Source organism: Rhinoraja longicauda, chromosome 3, assembly GCF_053455715.1.
Source record: "Rhinoraja longicauda isolate Sanriku21f chromosome 3, sRhiLon1.1, whole genome shotgun sequence".
In the NCBI taxonomy this organism is placed as follows: domain Eukaryota; kingdom Metazoa; phylum Chordata; class Chondrichthyes; order Rajiformes; family Arhynchobatidae; genus Rhinoraja; species Rhinoraja longicauda.
In genome coordinates, this window is record NC_135955.1 from 96,658,517 (window position 1) to 96,684,108 (window position 25,592).

At 50.3% G+C, this 25,592-nt stretch overlaps 1 protein-coding gene across 1 annotated transcript in view; it reads left to right on the forward strand.

The window, feature by feature from the left end:
* The window catches only part of tlr3 (toll-like receptor 3), a 25,782-nt gene extending 1,136 nt beyond the window's left edge, over positions 1–24,646 (forward strand). Inside the window, exons 2-5 of the mRNA XM_078396705.1 lie at positions 8,581–9,056; positions 13,281–13,472; positions 16,448–18,300; positions 24,335–24,646. Of these exons, the coding sequence (XP_078252831.1) occupies positions 8,589–9,056; positions 13,281–13,472; positions 16,448–18,300; positions 24,335–24,563 (2,742 nt within the window). The 5' untranslated portion in view covers positions 8,581–8,588 and the 3' untranslated portion in view covers positions 24,564–24,646. The remainder of the gene's footprint in view (positions 1–8,580; positions 9,057–13,280; positions 13,473–16,447; positions 18,301–24,334) is intronic.
* Positions 24,647–25,592: the final 946 nt, after the last annotated feature.

Sequence of the window (25,592 nt, forward strand, 5' to 3'; positions counted from 1 at the left end):
ACTCAGCGGGTCAGGCAGCATTTCTGGAGCATAGAAACAAAATGCTGGAGTAACCTGGTGGGTCAGGCAGCATCCCAGGAGTACATGGAGAGGTAGTGTTTTGGATCGGGACCCTTATTCAGACTCTGGATTCATTGTGTGTAGGAAGGAACTGCAGATGCTGGTTTGTATCACAAAGATAGACACAAAGTGCTGGAGTAACTCAGCGGGTCAGGCAGCATCGGTGGAGAACATGGATAGGGGACGTTTCGGGTAGGGACCCTTCTTCAGACTGATGGTTCTGACCCGAATCATCGCCCATTCCTTTTCTCCAGAGATGCTGCCTGACCCGCTGAGTTACTCCAGCGCTCTGTGAAACGTCACCTATCCATGTTCTCCAGAGATGCTGCCTGACCCGCTGAGTTACTCCAGCGCTCTGTGAAACGTCACCTATCCATGTTCTCCAGAGACGCTGCCTGACCCGCTGAGTTACTCCAGCACTCTGTGAAACGTCACCTATCCATGTTCTCCAGAGACGCTGCCTGACCCGCTGAGTTACTCCAGCGCTCTGTGAAACGTCACCTATCCATGTTCTCCAGAGACGCTGCCTGACCCGCTGAGTTACTCCAGCACTTTGTGTCCATTTCGATATAAACAAGAATCTGCAGTTCCGTTTCTATTACATTTTGGATATTAAGATCAGTTTAGAAGTAGCATGAAATGTATAAACTTTGGTGGTTAGGCACAGCCCTGTGGGCCACAGTGTCTGTGACGAATCTGATGCCAAGGTAACTCATCTCATCAGCCTGCGCATTAACCACATACCTTCATGCACTGCACAAGTAAATTGGAAAGAGATTGTTTATTAGCTGCGGTCAACAAAAAGCTAAATTCAGCTAAATTCATTTTAGGGCGGCACGGTAGCGCAGCGGTAGAGTTGGTGCCTCACAGCGCCGGAGACATGGGTTCGATCCCGACTACGGGTGCTGCCTGTACGGAGCATGTACGTTCTCCCCGTGACCTGCGTGGGCTTTCACTGGGTGCTCCGGTTTCCTCCAAATACGGTGAAAGGAATTGTAAATTGTCCCTAGTGTGTGTGCAGGATAGTGTTAGTGTGCGGGGATCGCTGGTCGGCGCGGACTCGGTGGGCCGAAGGGCCTGTTTCTGCGCCGTATCTCTAAAACTAAAACCAAAGGTGAATCTTGTGAATGAGTGTTAACTTTGGAACAATTGGATCAATGTTACCAGTTCCATGATGGCCTGCCTGGTTTGTGAACTGTCTGGGTCTTGTCAGGGGTGGGTGGTGCTGGTAGGGTTGCCAACTGTCCCGCATTAGCCAAGACATCTGGTATTTGGAGCTAAATTGGTTTGTCCCGTACGGGACAGCCTTTGTCCCGTATTAGGCCCGGACACTGTAGGCCCGGATGCTGTAGGCCTGAGCACTGTAGACCCGGACACTGTAGACCCGGACACTGTAGGCCCGGACACTGTAGGCCCGGACACTGTAGGCCCCGACACTGTAGGCCAGGACACTGTAGGCCCGCACACTGTAGGCCCGGACACTATAGGCCGCGACGCTGTAGGTCCCGACAGTTACGTCCCGACACTCTAGGTTTCCGACATTTTAGCCCCGGATAGTCTTGTTCCGGAGGCCCGGGCGCCGCCTGACGGAGGTTGCGTAGCAACCCGCCTCCCGGCCCGGGCGGCCGCCATTGGTGCCGCTGGCTGGGTGAGGTCACGTGGGGCGCGGGGCGGTGACGTCACCTTGTCCTGTATTTGGGAGTGAGATAGTTGGCAACCCTAGGTGCTGGTGAAGTGTCAAGTCAATGGTTATTTTAAAGGCAGAGATAGATAGGTTCTTGATTAGTACGGGTGTCAGGGTTTATGGGGTGAAGGCAGGAGTATGGAGTTAGGAGGGAGAGATACTTCGGCCATGATTGGATGGCGGAGTAGACTTGATGGTCCGAATGGCCTAATTCTTCTCCTGTCACTTTTGAACGTTAAGTGGGTGTTGGCTGGCAACAGCTTGCAGAACGACAAGCATGTGCTGTAGAAGATAGACACAAAATGCTGGGTTGTGCGTCTTGACCTATGCCAACTCCCGGTTGCTAAACACTCCCCCCCCTCCCATTCCCACACTGACCTCTCAGTCCTGGGCCTCCTCCATTGTCAGAGTGAGGCCCAGCGCAAATTGGAGGCACAGCACCTCATATCTCGCTTGGGCAGCTTACAACCCAGTGGTGTGAACATTGACTTCTCTAACTTCAAGTAACCCTTGCTTTCCCTCTCTCTCTGTCCCTCCCCCATCCTAGTTCTCAGACTAGTTTCACTGTCCTCCTGATTAAATGTACTGATTGTCTGCCTCGTTGTCACCATTCTACATTTCCTTGATTATCATCTGGTTCTACCTGTTCCTTTCAGACCTTGCATGCTCCTTGTACCCTTCCATATCTCTAGTCCCCCTCTTCTCCCGGGCTCTCAGTCTCGCAGCGGTAGAGTTGCTGCCTTACAGCGAATGCAGCGCCGGAGACCCGGGTTCGATCCTGACTACGGGCGCCGTCTGTACGGAGTTTGTACGTTCTCCCCGTGACCTGCGTGGGTTTTCTCCGAGATCTTCGGTTTCCTCCCGCACTCCAAAGACGTGCAGGTCTGTAGGCTAATTGGCTGGGCAAATGTAAAAATTGTCCCCAGTAGGATAGTGTTAGTGTGCGGGGATCGCTGGGCGGCGCGGACCCGGTGGGCCGAAGGGCCTGTTTCTGCGCTGTGTCTCTAAATCTAAAAAAAAAATCTAAAAGGGTCTCAGCCTGAAATGTCACCCATTCCTTCTCTCTGGAGATGCTGCCTGACCCGCTGAGTTACTCCAGCATTCTGTGTCCATCTTCGGGGTAAACCAGCGTCTGCAGTTCCTTCCGGGACATTAAGCCTGACTTGTCTTTCCGCTGACTGGATAGCACGCAACAAAAGCTTTGCACTGTACCTCGGTACACGTGACAATAAACTCAACTCAAACTCAAGCGTCCGGTGAGTCTGCTGTTTGTTTCACGCCCGAGTCACTTGGATGATTCATGGCATTAATTTTTAAAAACCCGAGATTAACTTGGGTGATCCCGATTTTACATTTGCGTAGCTGTGCCAGAATCGTTCCTGTCGACTTTAGAGATGCAGCATGGAAACAGGTCCTTCGGCCCACCGAGTTCACGCCGTACACATGAGCACTATCCTACACGCACTAGGGACAATTCACAATTTTACCGAAGCCAATCAACCTACAAACCTGCACGTCTTTGGGACGTGAGAGGAAACCGGAGCACCCGGAGAAAACCCACGCAGGTCACGGGGAGAACGTACAAACTCCGTGCGGACAGCGCCCGTGGTCGGGATGGAACCCGGATCTCCGGCGTTGCGAGGCAGCAACTCTACCGCTGCGCCACCGTGCCGCCCCACACTGCACTGCTCTGTTTTGCTAATCTGTTGTAATACACTGTTGACGTTCTTGTTGATTCTTGTTACTGCTGGCAGCAGGCCCAGTGGCTGCTGATTTGCTCTGCTTGCAAGTGGTGCCAGGCCGCACCTTGGCTACATACCGCCTTTCACTAGACAATAGACAATAGGTGCAGGAGAAGGCCATTCGGCCCTTCGAGCCAGCACCGCCATTCAATGTGATCATGGCTGATCATTCTCAATCAGTACCCCGTTCCTGCCTTCTCCCCATACCCCCTGACTCCGCTATCCTTAAGAGCTCTATTCAGCTCTCTCTTGAATGCATTCAGAGAATTGGCCTCCACTGCCTTCTGAGGCAGAGAATTCCACAGATTCACAACTCTCTGACTGAAAAAGTTTTTCCTCATCTCAGTTCTAAATGGCCTACCCCTTATTCTTAAACTGTGGCCCCTTGTTCTGGACTCCCCCAACATTGGGAACATGTTCCCTGCCTCTAACGTGTCCAACCCCTTCGGCAAGAAACAGCAACCATCTATCTGTACACTGTGAGCAGCTCGATTGTAATCACGTATGGTCTTTCTGCCAACTAATTAATTAATTAATTAATTAACCAACCAATTAATTTATTTTTTGTGTTTAAAAAAAATAAATTCTATTCTGTTTTGTAGTTTAGCACAATCCGCAGGCATTGCCACTTTCATTTCACTGCACATCTTGTATATTTATGTGACAAATAAACTTGACTTGACTTGACTTGAACTGGATAGTATAAAAGCTTTTCACTGTACCTCGGTACACATGACAATAAACCAGAACTGAACTGAAGTGAACTGAACTGAAGCTGAATTCAGTGCCAGACTTCAGTTATCCCAGTGGAGATACATATCCCTTTATATACTTCCCATTTATTTAATACATAGAGTCACATGGCGTGGAAACAGGCCCAACAGCTCTACTTGCCCACCCCACCCAACATGCCACATCTACATTAGTACCACCAGCCTGCGTTTGGCCCATATCCCACTAAACCCGACTACGGGCGCTGTCTGTACGGAGTTTGTACGTTCTCCCCGTGACCTGCGTGGGTTTTTCTCCGAAATCTTCGGTTTCTTCCCACACTCCAAAAGACGTACTAGTGTGTAGTTTAATTTAAGAGCTAGCGAGAGCTCTTAAGGATAGCGGAGTCAGGGGGTATGGGGAGAAGGCAGGAACGGGGTACTGATTGAGAATGATCAGCCATGATCACATTGAATGGCGGTGCTGGCTCGAAGGGCCGAATGGTCTACTCCTGCACCTATTGTCTATTGTCTATTAATTGGCTTGGTATAAAATGTAAAATTATCCCCAGTGTGTGTAGGAAAATAACTGCAGATGCTGGATTTAAATGGGAGGTAGACACAAAATGGGAGGCGGCACGGTAGCGCAGCGGTAGAGTTGCTGCTTTACAGCGAATGCAGCGCCGGAGACACAGGTTCGATCCTGACTACGGGTGCTGCACTGTAAGGAGTTTGTACGTTCTCCCCGTGACCTGCGTGGGTTTTCTCCGAGATCTTCGGTTTCCTCCCACACTCCAAAGACGTACAGGTATGTAGGTTAATTGGCTGGGTAAATGTAAAAATTGTCCCTAGTGGGTGTAGGATAGTGTTAATGTACGGGGATCACTGGGCGGCACGGACTTGGAAGGCCGAAAAGGCCTGTTTTTGGCTGTAGATATATGATATGATATGATATGATATGATAAAACGCTGGAGTAACTCTGCGGGTCAGGAGAGAAGGAACAGGTGACGTTTCGGGTCGAGACCCTTCTTCAGACTGTGTGAATAGGTTTATCGGCCAAGTATGTGCAGATACAAGGAATGTGCCTTGGCGCTCCGCTCACAAATGACAACACAAACATACAGTTAACAATTAAGAATAAAGCATAAACACATCAAAAACAATAAGGATACAACATTACGGTCTAAACATGTGGGTGAAAATAAACCAGAGCAAAAAAGAGACTACAGACTTTGGTTGTTGAGTGGAACTATCACTTGTGGGAAAAAAAGCTGTTTTTATGTCCGGCTGTGGCTGCTTTGACAGTCCGGAGTCGCCTTCCAGAGGGAAGTGCTTCGAAGTGTTTGAGGCCAGGGTGAGAGGGGTCAGAGATGATCTTGTTAATAGTTATATAGGATAGTGTCAGTGTGCGGGGATCGCTGGTCGGCGCGGACCCGGTGGGCTGAAGGGCCTGTTTCCGCGCTGTATGTCTAAACTAAACGAGACTCTCCCAGTCTGAGACTCTCCCAGTCACAGCGGTGTGCTTCCGGCTTGTGTTTAAGCTCTGAGGTCATCCATTGACTGAAGGCGTGTCCTTTCACAAAACCTTGTGCTGCTGCCCTTGGCTTTATCGGACGTCTGCAGAATTACAGCAGGGACAGGAATACTAAGTGTTGCGCGGTGGTAGAGTTGCCGCCTGACAGCGCCGGAGACCCGGGTTCAATCCCGACCACGGGTGCTGCCTGTACGGAGTTTGTACCTGCGTGGGTTTTCTCCGGGTGCTCCGGTTTCCTCCCACACTCCAAAGACGTGCAGGTTAATTGGCTACTGTAAATTGCCCCTTAGTGTGCAGGACAGAGCTAGTGATGGAAAGAGTCAATGATGCTTTATTATCACAAGTACCTAGATGCAGTGAATCGCTTTGTTTTTGCGTACAACCCGGTAAAATCCCACAACAGACCTCGCCTGGGCAGTACACAAGTGCCGCCATGTTTCTGGTTCCGATAAAGTTACTAACAATAGACAATAGGTGCAGGAGGAGGCCATTCAGCCCATCGAGCCAGCATTCATCACCATTCAATGTGATCATGGCTGATCATTCTCAATCAGTACCCCCATTCCTACCTTCTCCCCATACCCCCTGACTCCGCTATCCTTAAGAGCTCTATCTAGCTCTCTCTTGAATGCATTCAGAGAATTGGCCTCCACTGCCTTCTGAGGCAGAGAATTCCACAGATTCACAACTCTCTGACTGAAAAAGTTTTTCCTCATCTCCGTTCTAAATGGCCGACCCCTTATTCTTAAACTGTGGCCCCTGGTTCTGGACTCCCCCAACATTGGGAACATGTTTCCTGCCTCTAACGTGTCCAACCCCTTAATAATCTTATATGTTTCGATAAGATCCCCTCTCATCCTTCTAAATTCCAGTGTATACAAGCCTAGCCACTCCAGTCTTTCAACATACGACAGTCCCGCCATTCCGGGAATTAACCTAGTAAACCTACGCTGCACGCTCTCAATAGCAAGAATATCCTTCCTCAAATTTGGAGACCAAAACTGCACACAGTACTCCAGGTGCGGTCTCACTAGGGCCCTGAACAACTGCAGAAGGACCTCTTTGCTCCTATACTCAACTCCTCTTGTTATGAAGGCCAACATTCCATTGGCTTTCTTCACTGCCTGCTGTACCTGCATGCTTCACTGAACTTTCACTTCAACAGTTCAACAGAGCTTTATTTGTCATTCGGTACCAAGGCACCGAACGAAACTACATAGCAGTCACACACAAAAAAAGAACACAAGACACATGACCCCAACACAAACGTCCATCACAGTGACTCCAAACACCCCCTCACTGTGATGGAGGCAACAAAACTTCCACTCCCTTCCCCACGCCCACGGACAGACAGCTCGTCTCCGACCGACCCGCACAGTCCCCGCAAGGGGATGGAAGTCCCCGCGGCCGAGTCGCACCGGGCGCTGAGACGTCTCGCGGCCGAACCGGGCGATGGAAGGCCCCGCGACCGAGCCGTGCGCAGATAAGTCCCGCGGCCGAGCCGCACCGGGCGATGTTAGGCCCCGCGGCCGAGCCGCACCGTGCGATGGAAGGCCCCGCGGCCAAGCCGCACCGGGCGATGTTAAGTCCAGCGGCCGAGCCGCACCAGTGATGTAAAGTCACTAACGTTCACTGAACTGTCCTGTCCCCCCCCCAACATGCTGCCCCCCCCCCCCCCCCTCCCCTCCAGCTTCCACACTGTTATGGGTCGATGGTTCGACTATAATCGTGTATTGTCTTTCCGCTGACTGTACGCAACAAAAAAGCTTTTCACTGCACCTCGGTACAGGTGACAACAGAAACTAAACCAAATCTCTCAACTAACTGTGTAGGAAGGAACTGAAGATGCTGGTTTTGCACCGAAGATCGACACAAAATGCAGGAGTAACTCAGCGGGACAGGCAGCATCTCTGGAGAGAAGGAATGGGCGACATTTAGAACGGAGAAGAGGAAAAACCTTTTCAGTCAGAGAGTTGTGAATCTGTGGAGTTCTCTGCCTCAGAAGGCAGTGGAGGCCAATTCTCTGAATGCATTCACGAGAGAGCTAGATAGAGCTCTTAAGGATAGCGGAGTCAGGGTGTATGGGGAGAAGGCAGGAACGGGGTACTGATTGAGAATGATCAGCCATGATCACATTGAATGGCGGTGTGTACAGGCTCGAAGGGCCGAATGGCCTCCTCCTGCACCTATTGTCTATTGTCAAAGAATTCAAGAAGGTAAAAAAAGCTGACAAACTTTCAAATTGCGTCTGATTTTGCTTGACACATCAACGGTTTGATCCTGACCTCGGGTGCTGTCTGTATGTGTTTGCATGTGCAAACCCGCGTGGGTTTCCACCGGGTGCTCCGGTTTCCATCCACATCACAAAGACGTGTGGGTTTGTAGGTTAATCGGCCTCTAAACTGTCCATAATGTTTAGGGAGTGGATGGGATAGTGGGATAACATAAAATGGGTGTCGAATGGCGGTGCTGGCTCGAAGGGCCGAATGGCCTACTCCTGCACCTATTGTCTATTGTCTATTGTTAGATAGAGCTCTTAAGGATAGCGGAGTCAGGGGGTATGGGGAGAAGGCAGGCACGGGGTATTGATTGGGGATGATCAGCCATGATCACAATGAATGGTGGTGCTGGCTCAAAGGGCCGAATGGTCTACTCCTGCGCCTATTGTCTATTGTCTATTGTTTCAGGTCGACGAGACCCTTCCTCGGACTCGACACCAGACTCTGGAGAGGGGTCTCGACCCAAAACTTCGCCCATCCCTTCTCTCCAGAGATGCTGCCTGTCCCGCTGAGTTACTCCAGCATTTTGTAGTCCGTCTCTGGACTAAACGTCCGTTTCATCTTTTGCAGGAAATGCGATGCTGAAGGTTCCCCGGGTGAAGATGTATTTCCAAGCGCTTGCCCTGTGGACTGGTCTCGTCGCCGTGTCGTGTTTCAGCGTCGCCGCGGCGGCCCCCGAGATCCGGTGTAAGGTCAGGGACCTGGTCGCTGACTGCAGTCACCTGAGGCTGTCCGCGATTCCGCCAGACCTGCCCGTCAACATCACCGAGATCAACCTCTCCCACAACCAGCTGAAGCACCTGCCCGGCTCCGTGCTGTCCAGGTACACCCGGCTCCGTGTCCTGCGTGCTGGCTACAACGTCATCCCCAAGGTCGACGGGACCATCTGCCAGGCCCTTCCCTCCTTGAGCGTGCTGGCACTGGAACACAACCAGCTGTTCACGCTCCCCTCACAGTGCTTCTCCACCTGCAGAATCCTGACTGAGTTGCACCTACGGTCCAACAGAATCAAGCTGATCGCGGACGATGTTTTTGGAGGCATTCAGGTAACCGAACGGGTTCCAAAGACAGGCAGCTCGTTTTGTTACAAATATCTAGGAGAGAGAGAGAGAGAGAGAAGCAAGTGTTACCGAACTTCTAAATTCATCGGGTTGGGACGCTCTCCAAGGCAGACGTAAAGCCCCCCCTCTGACCTGTTTATTACAAAATGTTAAATGGTCAGCTCGACATAGATTACCACATCTACTCCAAACACAAACCTATCAGGAGTAGACCAGGGCATTCGATTCAATTTGAGATACCAGCTATCAAGACAGATGTGTGTAACAATTCATTCTTCCATCGCACAATTAAAGCATGGAATAGTCTTCACCCTACTATAGTTACTCAACCAGACACAACTACATTTAACAAAGAAACATAGAAAATAGGTGCAGGAGTAGGCCATTCGGCCTTTCGAGCCTGCACCGCCATTCAATATGATCATGGCTGATCATCCAACTCAGTAACTGCCTTCTCTCCATACCCCCTGATCCCTTTAGCCACAAGGGCCACATCTAACTCCCTCTTAAATATAGCCAATGAACTGGCCTCAACTACCTTCTGTGGCAGAGAATTCCACAACTCTCCGACTGAAAAATGTTTTTCCTCGTCTCAGTTCTAAATGGCCTACCCCTTATTCTTAAACTGTGGCCCCTTGTTCTGGACTCCCCCAACATTGGGAACATGTCTAACGTGTCCAACCCCTTAATAATCTTATACATTTTGATAAGATCTCCTCCCATCCTTCTAAATTCCAGTGACATAGATTACCACATCTACACCAAACACAAACCTACCAGGAGTAGACCAGGGCATTCGATTCAATTTGAGATACCAGCTATCAAGACAGATGTGTACAGCAACTCATTAAAGCATGGAATAGTCTTCACCCTACTATAGTTACTCAACCAGACACAGCTACATTTAAGGCAGCTCTTCTTCTCCAAGAAGCCCTCCTTGCTTAAGTCCATACTCTGCCACCTCCAGTTTAAATTCCATTTGGAATATTTTAGAGGACCAAGAACCAAGAACGAAGAACCACACACTTCAGGCTGTTTACAACCCTGAACACAGCACAGCACAGGCACAGGCCCTTTGGCCCACAATGTTTGTGGCGAACACAATGCCCCAAGTTAATCTGACCTCATCTGCCGGTCGGTACAATCCTTTCAGTCCCGTTTAGACTTGAGATTTTAGGCAGCGGTACAGTTAGTTTAGAGATACAGCGCGGAAACAAGCCTTTCGGCCCACCGGGTCCGCGCCGACCAGCGATCCCCGCACACTAACACTGTCCTACACCCACGAGGGACATTTTTTTAAACATTTATACCAAGCCAATTAACCTACATACCTGCTCGTCTTTGGAGTGTGGGACGAAACCAAAGATCTCGGAGTAAACCCACGCAGGTCACGGGGAGAACGTACAAACTCCGTACAGACGGCGCCCGTAGTCGGGATGGAACCCGGGTCTCCGTGCGCTGCATTCGCTGTAAGGCGGCAACTCTACCGCTGCGCCACCGTGACCGCCCCAAGTTAATCTGATCTCATCTACCTGTACAAAACTCTTTTAATCCCGTCTGGACTTGAGATTTTAGGTGGCGATAGAGTTGCTGCCGTTCAGCGCCAGAGACCCTGGTTCCATCCTGACCACGGGCGTTGTGGCCCCCTACCACTCTCAGCGTAAAAGAAAAACTTGCCGAGCACATCTCCATTACACTATCCCCCCCTCATCTTAAAACTACGCCCTGTAATGTTAAAAACCCACCCGGGAAAAAGGTTCTGTCTTAATAAAAGTACAACACAGGAACAACACAACACAGGCCCACAACGTCTGTGCTGAACATCATGCCAATGCGGCACGGTGGCACAGTGGTAGAGTTGCTGCCTTACAGCGCTTGCAGCGCTGGAGACCCGGGTTCCATCCCGACTGCCGTCTGTACGGAGTTTGTACGTTCTCCCCGAGACCTGCGTGGGTTTTCTCTGAGATCTTCGGTTTCCTCCCACACTCCAAAGACGTGCAGGTTTGTAGGTTAATTGGCTTGGTAAAAATGTAAAAATCGTCCCTGGTGTGTGTAGGATGGTGTTAGTGTGCGGGGAATCGCTGGGCGGGGCGGACCCGGTGGGCCGAAGGGCCTGTTTTCGCGCTGTACCTCTGAACTAAACTAAACTGAAAACCAACTCTTATCTGCCTGCACATTATCCATATAGAGTCATAGAGTGATACAGTGTTGAAACAGGCCCTTCGGCCCAACTCGCCCACACCGGCCAACAATGTCCCAGCTGCCCTAGTCCCACTTGCCTGCGTTTGGTCCATAACCCTCCAAACCTGTCCTATCCATGTACCTGTCCAACTGTTTCTTAAATGATGGGATAGTCCCAGCCTCAACTACCTCCTCTGGCAGCTTGTTCCATACACCCACCACCCTCTGTGTGGAAAAGCTACCCCTCAGATTTCTATTAAATCTTTTCCTCTTCACCTTGAACCTGTGTCCTCTGGTCCTCGATTCCCCTACTCTGGGTAAAAGACTCTGTGCATCTACCCGATCTATTCCTCTCATGATTTTGTACACCTCTATAAGATTACCCCTCATCCTCCTACGCTCCATGGAATAGAGACCCAGCCTGCTCAACCTCTCCCTGTAGCTCACACCTCTCCCGAGAGCTCACGTTGGGCAAGACCCCTCCATTGCCTAAATATTCATGTCTACCTTATCAATGCCTCGCATGATTTTATATCAAGTAAGGAAAAGGGGACGTACAATGAGATCTGGGTGTCCTAGTGCATCAGTCACTGAAAGGAAGCATGCAGGTACAGCAGGCAGTGAAGAAAGCCAATGGAATGTTGGCCTTCATAACAAGAGGAATTGAGTATAGGAGCAAAGAGGTCCTTCTACAGTTGTACAGGGCCCTAGTGAGACCGCACCTGGAGTACTGTGTGCAGTTTTGGTCTCCAAATTTGAGGAAGGATATTCTTGCTATTGAGGGCGTGCAGTGTAGGTTTACTAGGTTAATTCCCGGAATGGCGGGACTATCATATGTTGAAAGACTGGAGCGACTAGGCTTGTATACACTGGAATTTAGAAGGACGAGAGGGGATCTTATCGAAATGTATAAGATTATTAAGGGGTTGGACACGTTAGAGGCAGGAAACATGTTCCCAATGTTGTGGGAGTCCAGAACAAGGGGCCACAGTTTAAGAATAAGGGGTAGGCCATTTAGAACTGAGATGAGGAAAACCTTTTTCAATCAGAGAGTTGTGAATCTGTGGAATTCTCTGCCTCAGAAGGCAGTGGAGGCCAATTCTCTGAAAGCATTCAAGAGAGAGCTAGATAGAGCTCTTAAGGATAGTGGAGTCAGGGGGCATGGGGAGAAGGCAGGAACGGGGTACTGATTGAGAATGATCAGCCATGATCACATTGAATGGCGGTGCTGGCTCGAAGGGCCGAATGGCCTCCTCCTGCACCTATTGTCTATTGTCTATATACGTCTATCAACTGTCCCCACAAACTCTGACGTTCCAGAGAAAACAATCCAAGTCTAGGGTGGCACGGTGGCGCAGCGGTAGAGTTGGTGCCACACAGCGCCAGAGACCCGGGTTCGATCCTGACTACGGGTGCTGTCTGTACGGAGTCCCCGTGACCTGCGTGGGTTTTCTCCGGGTGCTTCGGGTTTCCTTCCACACAGGTTTGTAGGTTTATTGGCTTAGTACTAGTGTGCGGGGATCGCCGGGCGGCGTGGACTCGGTGGGCCGAAGGGCCTTGTTTCCACGCTGTATCTGTTTCCAGAACAAGGGGCCACAGTTTAAGAATAAGGGGTAGGCCATTTAGAACGGAGATGAGGAAAAACCTTTTCAGTCAGAGAGTTGTGAATCTGTGGAATTCTCTGCCTCAGAAGGCAGTGGAGGCCAATTCTCTGAATGCTTTCAAGAGAGAGCTGGATAGAGCTCTTAAGGATAGCGGAGTCAGGGGGTATGGGGAGAAGGCAGGAACGGGGTACTGATTGTGGATGATCAGCCATGGTCATGGTGAATGGTGGTGCTGGCTCGAAGGGCCGAATAGCCTCCTCCTGCACTCATTGTCTATTGTCTATCTCTTATAGATTATAGCTGTACCGTGCATTTACACCAAGCCAATTAAACTACAAACCTGTATGTCATTTGGTGTACAAAAGGTTGAAATGTACTGTGATGAAATCCATTCTGTTGTGACCAGATTTTGTTTCTCTGTCAGGAATTGCAAATCCTGGACCTGTCTTACAATCAGCTGCTGTCGGCCAGAATAGGAGTTGATCAGCAATTACCAAAGCTGGAAAGCCTCCTGCTGTCCGCTAACAAGATTGTGCAGTTGAAACCAAACGATTTTGCCAACCTTCGCAACACCACATTGTACCAGTTGGACCTGTCCTTCAATAAGCTAACTCAGGTAGAGTATTTTGGGCTCGCAATTGGAGAGTCGTAGAGCCATACAGCACAGGAACAGGCCCTTCGGCCCAACTTGCACACACCGTCCAAACGTCTACACTATTCCCACCTGCCTGTGTTTGGCCCATATCCCGCCAAACATAGAAACATAGAAAATAGGTGCAGGAGGAGGCCATTCGGCCCTTCGAGCCAGCACCGCCATTCGTTGTGATCATGGCTGATCATCCACAATCAGTAACCCGTGCCTGCCTTCTCCCCAAATTCCTTGATCCCACTAGCCCCTAGAGCTCTATCTAACTATCTTTTACATTCATCCAGTGAATTGGCCTCCACTGCCTTCTGTGGCAGGCAATTCCACAAATTCACAACTCTCTGAGTGAAAAAGTTTCTTCTCATCTCAGTTTTAAATGGACTCCCCTTTATTCTTAGACTGTGTGGCCCCTGGTTCTGGACTCCCCCAACATTGGGAACATTTTTCCTGCATCTAGCTTGTCCGGTCCTTTTATAATTTTATACGTCTCAATAAGATCCTCTCCCATCCTTCTAAACTCCAGTGAATACAAGCCCAGTCTTTCCAATCTATCCTCATAAGATAGTCCCGCCATCCCGGGGATTAACCTCGTGAACCTACGCTGCGCTGCCTCAATGGCAAAGATGTCTTTATCATATCATCATATATATACAGCCGGAAACAGGCCTTTTTTCGGCCCACCAAGTCCGTGCCGCCCAGCGATCCCCGTACATTAACACTATCCTACACCCACTAGGGACAATTTTTACATTTACCCAGCCAATTAACCTACATACCTGTACGTCTTTCCTCAAATTAGGAGACCAAAACTGCACACAATACTCCAGATATGGTCTCACCAGGGCCCTATACAACAGCAGAAGGACCTCTTTACTCCTGTACTCAAACCTGTCCCATCCATGTACAGTACCTGTCAAAATTTATTCTTAAATGTTGCAATAATACCTGCTTCAACTACTTTCTCCGGCAGCTCGTTCCATACACCCACCACGCTTTGAGTAAAAAAGTTATCCCTCAGGTTCCTACTAAATCATTCCTCTCCTCACCTTATACCCATGTCCTCACGATTCCCCTACTCTGGGAGACTCTCTGCATTTACCTGATCTATTCCTCTCATAATTTTGTACACCTCTATAAGATCACCCCTCATCCTCCTGCGCTACAAGGAATAGAGTCCCAGCCTGCTCAACCTCTCCCTATAGCTCAGGCCCTCGAGTCCTGGCAAACATCCTCGTAAATCCTCCCTGCACCCTTTCCAGCTTGACAACATCGTTCCCAACACCATCGATAACATGGTGCCCGAAACTGAACACCATACTCCAAATGTGGCCTCGCCGACGTCTTATACAATTGCAATGCTGTTCCCAATGTTGGGGGAGTCCAGAACAAGGGGCCACAGTTTAAGAATAAGGGGTAGGCCATTTAGAACGGAGATGAGGAAAAACCTTTTCAGTCAGAGAGTTGTAAATCTGTGGAATTCTCTGCCTCAGAAGGCAGTGGAGGCCAATTCTCTGAATGCATTCAAGAAAGAGCTAGATAGAGCTCTTAAGGATAGCGGAGTCAGGGGGTACGGGGAGAAGGCAGGAACGGGGTACTGATTGAGAATGATCAGCCATGATCACATTGAATGGTGGTGCTGGCTCGAAGGGCCGAATGGCCTCCTCCTGCAGCTATTGTCTATTGTCCATTGTCTATTAGCAGGACCTCCCAACTTCCATACTCACTGAGAGTCACAAAAAGCTGGAGTAACTCAGCGGGGTAGGCAGCATCTCTGGAGAAAAGGAATAGCTGACATTTCGGGTTGAGACACGTCTCGACCTAAAACATATAAAGTAGGTGCAGGAGTAGGCCATTCGGCCCTTTGATCCAGCACCGCCATTCAATATGATGATGGCTGATCATCCAGAATCAGTACCCTGTTCCTGCTTTTTCCCCATATCCCTTGATTCCATTAGCCCTAAGAGCTATATCAAACTCTCCCTTGAATACATTCAGTGAATTGGCTTCCATTGCCTTCTATGGCAGAGAATTCCACAGATTCACAACTCTCTGGGTGAAAAATGTTTTCCACATCTCAGTCCTAAATGGCCTACCCCTTATTCTTAAATTGTAACCCTGGTTCTGTACTCCCCCAACATAGGGAACATTTTTCCCGCATCTAGCCTGTCCAATCCCTTAAGAATCTTATTTTATTTTTTTAAGATCCCCTCTCATCCTTCTAAGTTCCAGCGAATACAAGCCCAGTCGACCCATTCTTTCATCACATGTCAGTCCCGCCATCCCGGGAATTAACCAGGTGAACCTACGCTGCACTCCCTCAATAGCAAGAAATGGCACCTATTCCTTTTAGTCTGAGATGCTGCCTGACCCGCTGAGTTACTCCAGCATTTTGTGTCTATCTTTGGTTTAAACCAGCATCTGCAGTTCCTTCCTATGCATTCTAAACTCAATGCACTGACTGAAGAAGGCCAATGTTCCTGTGATGACCCTTTCAACAAACTATGTACCTGTACTCTAGCCCTCTCTGCTCAACAACGCTACCCAGAGTCCCACCGTTCACTGTGTGTGTGTGTATCTTTGGTGTAAACCAACCTCTGCAGTTAGAACATAGAAAATAGGTGCAGGAGGAGGCCATTCGGACCTTCGAGCCAGCACCGCCATTCATTGTGATCATGGCTGATCGTCCACAATCAATAACCCGTGCCTGCCTTCTCCCCATATCCCTTGATTCCGCTAGCCCCTAGAGCTCTATCTAACTTTCTCTTACATTCATCCAGTGATTTGGCCTCCACTGCCCTCTGCGGCAGAGAATTCCACAAATTCACAACTCTCTGGGTGAAAAAATTTCTTCTCACCTCAGTTTTAAATGGCCTCCCCCTTTCCTTCCCCTTCCCCTGTGTTCCTTCCTACACAGACTTAATCCGTTGTCTTCTTCTCTTCAACAGTTTGAACCGAAATGTTTCAGCACAATTGGAAGCCTACGCTCTGTGGTTCTGAACAATGTTGCTCTCCAGCCGGACGTCACGAAGCAACTGTGTGAAGAATTGGCAGGAACGGACATATCCAGCCTTTTTCTGAGGAACACCTACCTGAAATTGGAAGCGAATACTCTTTCCGCATTGGCGAAGACCAAGTTGGCCTTTCTAGACTTGTCTGACAACAAGTTAGCCATATTGCCGGGCAAAGCGTTTCAATGGTTACCTCGTTTGGTGTACCTGAATCTGGAAAACAACGTCATCGGACGTATCACCAACGAAACGTTTAACGGGTTGGACAATTTACAGAGTTTGAACCTGAAGAAAAGCCTCAAAGCACGGGACGTGTCCAACAAAGTCCAGTCCAGCATCGACGACTACTCCTTTCAATGGTTGAAAAACTTAGTCCAGCTCAACTTGGAATACAATACCATCGCAGGTATCAATGGGCATACCTTCTCCGGCTTAACGAGCCTCAAATACCTCAGCTTGTATAACTGCCAGGTGGACTTTAAGACCATAAGCAATGAAACGCTGGCATCTCTTGCCGAGTCTCCACTGGTCACTTTGAACTTGACAAGGATGAAGATTGGAAAGCTGGAGGCCGGCGCCTTCTCCAGCTTCAGCAAGCTGAGGAAACTGGACCTGGGTCTCAACTACATCTATCAAGCCCTCACTGGAGAAGAGTTCCAGGGGTTGAACGAGATCGAGGAGATCTACCTCTCCTTCAACTCCCGGCTGATCCTCACGCCCTCCTCGTTCATTCACGTCCCTTCCATGCGGGCCTTGATGCTGGCCAAGTCCAAGATCGCCACGCTGGGCTTCCGCCCGTCCCCCTTCCGCCCTCTTCTCAACCTCACCGTCCTCGACCTCAGCAACAACAACTTGGCCAACTTAGACCCGGATGTCTTCCAGGGGCTCCGGCATCTTCAGGTTCTGAAGCTGCAGCACAATAACCTGGCCCGGCTCTGGAAGACGTCCAACCCCGGGGGGCCTGTTCTTTACCTGCGTGGGCTGGCCGACCTACAGATACTGGACATGCAATCCAGCGGGCTGGATGAGATCCCGCTGAGAGCTTTCCAGGGCCTGCGTCGGCTAGGCATGCTGGACTTAAGCCTAAACAACGTCAACTTCCTCCCGGCTCACGTGTTCGACGACATCGCGTCGCTCGAGTCCCTGCGCCTGCAGAAGAACCTCATCACCTCCGTGTCGAAGGAGGTCTTCGGCCAGGTGTTCAGCAACCTGTCGGCCCTCTACATGGGGTCCAACCCCTTCGACTGCACGTGCGCGAGTATCTCCTGGTTTGTCACCTGGATCAACGCCACCAACAGCAGCATCCCCAGCCTGGCCAGCCAGTACATCTGCAACACGCCCCTCAGCTACCACAACAGCAGTGTGGCCTCCTTCGACACCTCCCCCTGCAAGGACGCGGTCCCCTTCAGGGGGGCCTTTATCATCAGCAGCAGCGCCATCTTGGTCCTCCTGTTCGTCGTGCTCCTGGTGCAGTTCCAGGGCTGGAGGCTGGAATTGTACTGGGACGTCTCGGTCAACCAGCTGTTCGGCTTCCGGGAGATCGACCGGCCGGACGTCCGCTTCGCGTTCGACGCCTACGTCGTCCACGCCAAGCGCGACGCCGAGTGGGTCAACGACTGCCTGATGCCCCTGGAGAGGTACGAGCAGCTTCCGTTCCGCTTCTGCCTGGAGGAGAGGGACTCGGAAGCCGGTGTCTCCGAGATGCAGTCCATCGTGGCCAACATCAGCCGCAGCAGAAAGATCATCTTCCTCATGACCGGGGAGCTCCTCAAGGATCCCTGGTGCAGGAGGTACGCACGCCGGGGAAACCGCACGTTCACGAGAACGTCGCCAGGACTAGAGGGCGCCAGCCGCAGGGAGAGGTTGAGCAAGGCTGGGTTTCCATTCCATGGAGCGCAGGAGGATGAGGGGTGATCTTATAGAGGTGTACAAAATCGTGAGAGGAACGGATCGGGTGGATGCACAGAGTCTCTTGCATCAGAGTGGGGGAATCGAGGACATGGGGACCTAGGTTCAAGGTGAAGGGGAAAAGATTTAATAGGCAATAGACAATAGGTGCAGGAGGAGGCCATTCGGCCCTTCGAGCCTGTACGCACCGCCATTCAATGTGATCATGGCTGATCATTCTCAATCAGTACCCCGTTCCTGCCTTCTCCCCATACCCCCTGACTCCACTATCCTTAAGAGCTCTATCTAGCTCTCTCTCTTGAATGCATTCAGAGAATTGGCCTCCACTGCCTTCTGAGGCAGTGAATTCCACAGATTTACTCCCCCCAACATAGGAAACCGAGGGGTGACTTTTTCACACAGAGGGGTGGTGGGTGTATGGAACGAGCAGCCAGAGGAGGTAGTTGAGGCTGGGACTATCCCATTGTTTAAGCAACAGTTGGACAGGTTCATGGATAGGACAGGTTTGGAGGGTTATGGACCAAGCGCAGGCAAGTGGGACTAGGGTAGCTGGGACATTGTTGGCCGGTGTGGGCGAGTTGGGCCGAAGGGCCTGTTTCCACACTGTATGACGCTATGGCATTTACCAAATGTCACCAAGTATTTAACATATATATATAACATATAACAACTACAGCATGGAAACAGGCCTGTCCGGCCCTACCAGTCCACGCCGACCATTCTCCCTGACCTAGTCTCATCTACCTGCACTCAGACCATAACCCTCCAATCCCCTCCTATCCATACACCTATCCAATTTACTCTTAAATAATAAAATCGAGCCAGCCTCCACCACTTCCACCGGAAGCCCATTCCATACAGCCACAACCCTCTGAGTAAAGAAGTTCCCCCTCATGTTACCCCTAAACCTTTGTCCCTCAATTCTGAAGCTATGTCCCCTTGTTGGAATCTTCCCCACTCTCAAAGGGAAAAGCCTACCCACATCAACTCTGTCCGTCCCTCTCAAAATTTTAAAAACCTCTATCAAGTCCCCCCTCAACCTTCTACGCTCCAAAGAATAAAGACCCAACCTGTTCAACCTCTCTCTGTAGCCTAAGTGCTGAAACCCAGGCAACATTCTAATAAATCTCCTCTGTACCCTCTCCATTTTGTCGACATCCTTCCTATAATTTGGCGACCAGAACTGCACACCATACTCCAGATTCGGCCTCACCAATGCCCTGTACAATTTCAACATTACATCCCAACTTCTATACTCGATGCTCTGATTTATAAAGGCAAGCATACCAAACGCCTTCTTCACCACCCTATCCACATGAGATTCCACCTCCAGGGAACAATGCACAGTTATTCCCAGATCCCTCTGTTCCACTGCATTCCTCAATTCCCTACCATTTACCCTGTACGTCCTATTTTGATTTGTCCTACCAAAATTGCATGGAGATTTGCCATACTGCCCCATTGATCGGATGTCTTCTTCAAAGTATTGAATTTCTCTTGCATCCCCTCTCTCTCTCCATCCCTCCCCCACACAAGTCATTCTGCCAGCTTCAAAGTTGTCTTGTTGAGTCTCATTGTCTGCAACTCTTGTTCACCCAGCCCACGGCCAACAATGGCCTGTTTCCTTTATCATCGTCACTTTTTTGCACATCTTTCATTCATTTGTTCTGCACTTCTTAGCATCGCCGTCCGCATCTCTCGTTTCCCTTTCCCCCTGGCTCTCAGTCTGAAGAAGGGTCTCGTCCCAAAACGTCACCCACTCCGTCTCTCCAGAGATGCTGCCTGACCCGCTGAGTTACTCCAGCGTTTTGTGTCGATCTTCGGCCCCATTGAACCATGGTCTACATTTTAGACTTTAGAGATACAGACTTGAGAGATACAACCCTTTGTTCCAACGAGTCCGCGCTGACCAGCGATCACCCCGTACACTCGCGCTATCCTACATACGAGGGTAAACTTTACAATTTTATACCAAATCCAATTAACCTACAAGCCTGTACGTCTTTGGAATGTGAACCGGGGCACCCGGAGAAAACCCACGCAGGTCACGGGTGAGAACGTACAAACTCCGTGCAGACAGCGCCCGTAGTCAGGATCAAACACGGGTCTCTGGCGCTGTAAGGCAGCAGCTCTACCGCTGCGCCACCGCGCCCACCCTTGCATGAAGGGCCACCCTATTACATAGAAACATAGAAAACAGGTGCAGGAGGAGGCCATTCGGCCCTTCGAGCCAGCACTGCCATTCATTGTGATCATATCTGATCATCCACAATCAGTAACCCGTGCCTGCCTTCTCCCCATATCCTTTGATTCCGCTAGCCCCTAGAGCTCTATCTAACTCTCTTTTAAATTCATCCAGTGAATTGGCCTCCACTGCCCTCTGTGGCAGAGAATTCCACAAATTCACAACTCTCTGGGTGAAAAAGTTTCTTCTCACCTCAGTTTTAAATGGCTTCCCCTTTATTCTTAGACTGTGTGTGGCCCCTGGTTCTGGACTCCCCCAACATTGGGAACATTTTTCCAGTCCTTTTATAATTTTATACGTCTCCATAAGATCCCCTCTCATCCTTCTAAACTCCAGCCTTTCCAATCTTTCCTCATACGACAGTCCCGCCATCCCGGGGATTGACCTCGTGAACCTACGCTGCACTGTCTCAATGGCAAGGATGTCCTTCCTCAAGTTAGGAGAAGGATGTGGAGGCTTTGGAGAGGGGATCTTATTGAAACATATAAAATTCTTAAGGGGTTGGAGAAGCTAGATGCAGGAAGATTGTTCCCGATGTTGGGGAAGTCCAGAACCAGGGGTCACAGCTTAAGGATAAGGGGGAAGTCTTTTAGGACCGAGATGAGAAAACATTTCTTCACACAGAGAGTGGTGAGTCTGTGGAATTCTCTGCCACAGAAGGTAGTTGAGGCCAGTTCATTGGCTATATTTAAGAGGGAGTTAGATGTGGCCCTTGTGGCTAAAGGGATCAGGGGGTATGGAGAGAAGAGCTGGATGATCAGCCATGATCATATTGAATGGCGGTGCAGGCTCGAAGGGCCGAATGGCCTACTCCTGCACCTATTTTCTATGTTTCTATGCAGAAGTGGTTTAACCAGGATGCTGCCTGGATTAAAGGTTATTAGCTACAAGGAGAGGTTGGGCAGCCTTGGACTGTTTACTCTGGAACGCCAAAGTTCGAGGGGTGACCTTCCAGTGGTATATAAAATTATGAGAAGAAGAGAAAGGGTAGACAGTCAGAACATTTTTTTTTCCAGGGTGGAATTGTCAAAGACTGAAGGGCATAGCTCTAAGGGGAGAAGGGCAAAGTTTCGAGGACATGTGCAGGGTTTTTGCTCAGTGCAAGGTGAGTGTTTGCAACCCACTATCCGCGGTGTGGTGGAGGCAGGGAAGATAGTGGGGTTTCACGGGGTTTTGGATAGGCACATGAATATACACCGATCAGCCAAAACATTATGACCTGATGAGCCAAAACATTATAACCACCTGCCTTATATATGCTGTTGGTCCTCCGTGTGCAGCCCCATACGCAGCAGGGTGCGATGCACTGTGTATTGTGACACCTTCCTCCCGTGACCACCATTGAAATTTTCTGTGACTTGTGCCACAGTCGACCTTCTGTCGGTTCGGAGCAGACAGGATAGCCTTTGTTGCCCTCGCGCATCGATGAGCCTTGGGCGCCCAACACCCTGTCTGTCGCCGGTTTGTGCTTTGTCCCTCCTCGGACCACTGTCGGTCGGTACTCACCACTGCTGACCGGGAGCACCCCACAAGCCTTGCCGTTTCAGAGATGCTCTGACCCAGCCGTCTGGCCATAACAATTTGGCCCTTGTCAAAGTCGCTCAGGTCTTTACTCCTGCCCATTTCTCCTGCATCCAACAGAGACCGTTCCCTCCGTAACTCCCTGGTCCACTCGTCCCTTCCCACCCAAACCACCCCAACCCCAGGCACTTTCCCCTGCAACCGCACGAGATGCAACACCTGTCCCTTTACCTCCCCCCTCAACTCCATCCAAGGACCCAAACAGTCTTTCCAGGTGAGACAGAGGTTCACCTGCACCTCCTCCAACCTCATCTATTGCATCCGCTGCTCTAGATGTCAACTTATTTACATCGGCGAAACCAAGCGCAGGCTCGGCGATCACTTCGCTCAACACCTGCGCTCGGTCCGCATTGACCAAACTGATCTCCCGGTGGCCGAGCACTTCAACTCCCCCTCCCATTCCCGGTCTGACCTTTCTGTCATTGGCCTCCTCCAGTGCCATAGTGAGGCCCACCGGAAATTGGAGGAACAGCACCTCATATTTCGCCTGGGCAGCTTGCAGCCCAGTGGTATGAACATCAACTTCTCCAACTTTAGATAGTTCCTCTGTGCCTCCCGTCCCCTCCTCCTTCCCAGATCTCCCTCTATCTTCCTGTCTCCACCTATATCCTTCCTTTGTCCCGCCCCCCTGACATCAGTCTGTAGAAGGGTCTCGACCCGAAACGTCACCCATTCCTTCTCTCCCGAGATGCTGCCTGACCTGCTGAGTTACTCCAGCATTTTGTGAATAAATACCTTTGATTTGTACCAGCATCTGCAGTTATCTTCTTACACTTCAAGAACTGACTGTTCGCTTGCTGCCTAATATATCCCACCCCTTGACAGGTGCCATTGTAACAAGATAACCAATGTTATTCACTTCGCCTGTCAGTGGTCATAATGTTTTGGCTGATCGGTGTATACGCAGCGAATGGAAGGATATGGATCATGTTTAGTTTAGTTTAGTTTAGAGATACAGCGCGGAAACAGGCCCTTCGGCCCACCGGGTCCGCACCGACCAGCGATCCCCACACACTAGCACTATCCTACAAACACTAGGGACAATTTTTACATTTACCAAGCCAATTAACCTACAAACCTGTACGTCTTTGGAGTGTGGGAGGAAACCGAAGATCTTGGAGTAAACCCACGCGGGTCACGGGGAGAACGTACAAACACCGTACAGACGGCGCCCGTAATCGGGATGGAACCTGGGTCTCCGGCACTGCATTCGCTGTGAGGCAGCAACTCTACCGCTGCGCCACCGTGCCGCCCAATGTGTAGGCAGAGGGGATTTAACCTGGCATCATTTTCAACACAGACGTTGTGGGCCGAAGGACTTATTTGTGTGTACTTCTGTACAGGTGTCAGGGGTTATGGGGAGAAGGCAGGAGAATGGGGTTAGGAGGGAGAGATAGATCAGCCATGATTGAATGGCGGGGTAGAAATGATGGGCCGAACGGCCTAATTCTGCTCCTAGAACTTCTGAACTTATGACAAAGCTGAACCTAGTGTGTGAGGTGTTATTACTGACATTATCTCCCTGAAAGTGATCGTCAGTTTATGCGTGGAAATTAACTAATGCTGCAGACACACAACGCTGTAGTAACTCAGCGGGTCAGGCAGCATCTCGGGAGAGAAGGAATGGGTGACGTTTCGGGGCGAGACCCTTCTTCGGACTGATGTCATGGGAGGGGACGGGACAAAGATAGGATGTAGTCGGAGACAGGAAGACCGGTGGGAGAACTGGGAAGGTGGAGGGGGTGGACAGAGAGGGAAAGCCGGGACTATCTGAAGTTAGAGAAGTCAATGTCCATACCACTGGGGTGTAAACTACCCAGGCGAAATATGAGGTGCCGTTCTTCCAATTTGCGCTGGGCCTCACTCTGACAATGGAGGAGGCCCAGGACAGAAAGGTCAGATTGGGAATGGGAGGGGGAGTTGAAGTGCTGAGCCACCGGGAGATCAGGTTGGTTAAGACGGTTCATCTTCTCTCCTTAACTATTGCTGTGCCTGTTTTGCTCTGACGGGCAAAATATCCTTGCTCAATATGGGTTGTAAATACCATTTGAAGAAGCTTCTCTCTAATGAATTCTCCCCGTTGACTGCAGGTTCAAGGTGCACCATGCAATGCAGCAGGTGATTCAGCAAAGCCGAGATGCCATTATCTTGATCTTTTTGCAAGACATCCCCGACTATAAGTTGAACCAGATGCTCTGCCTCCGAAGAGGAATGTTTAAATCGCACTGCATTCTGAACTGGCCAGCGCAGGAAGACCGTATCCCAGCCTTCTACCAGAAGTTCAAAGTTGCACTCGGCTCCAGCAATAAAGTGCAGTGATTCTACAAATGTATCAGGAAAAAAAACTGCAGAGGCTGGTTTAAATTGAAGGTAGAAGGCAGGCACGGGTTACTGATTGTGGATGATCAGCCATGATCACAATGAATGGCGGCGCTGGCTCGAAGGGCCGAGTGGCCTCCTCCTGCACCTATTTTCTATGTTTTCTATGCAGACACAAAATGCTGGAGTAACTCAGCGGGTCAGGCAGCATCTCTGGAGTGAAGGAATGGGTGACGTTTCGGGTCGAGACTGAAGAAGGGTCTCGACCCGAAACGTCACCCATTCCTTCTCTCTCCCGAGATGCTGCCTGACCCGCTGAGTTACTCCAGCATTTTGTGTCTACTTACAAATGTATCAAACACACGGTGATGGGTTTAACTTGACTTTAGACTTTAGAGATACAGCGCGGAAACAGGCCCTTCGGCCCGCCGAGTCCAAGCTGACCAGCGATCTACCGTGGGGCGGCACGGTGGCGCAGCGGTAGAGTTGCTGCCTTACAGCGAATGCAGCGCCGGAGACTCAGGTTCGATCCCGACTACGGGCGCCGTCTGTACGGAGTTTGTACGTTCTCCCCGTGACCTGCGTGGGTTTTCTCTGAGATCTTCGGTTTCCTCCCACACTCCAAAGACGTGCAACATAACAGTATAACAGAACTTTATTGTCATTCGGTATAAATACCGAACGAAATTTCAGCAGTCACAAGACACAGCAAAAAAGAAAAAAAGAACACAGGACACCCGACCCCAACACAAACATCCATCACAGTGATTCCAAACACCCCCTCACTGTGATGGAGGGCAACAAAACTTCCACTCTCTTCCCCCCCGCACCCACGGACAGACAGCTCGACCCCTACCGAGGCAAATGACACGCACAGCCCCCGCAAGTGCGGGGTTAATTGGCTGGTATGTAGGTTAATTGGCTGGGCAAATGTTTTTAAAAAATTGTCCCTAGTGTGTGTAGGATAGTGTTGACAGTGTTAGTGTGCGAGGATCGCTGGGCGGCACGGACCCGGTGGGCCGAAGGGCC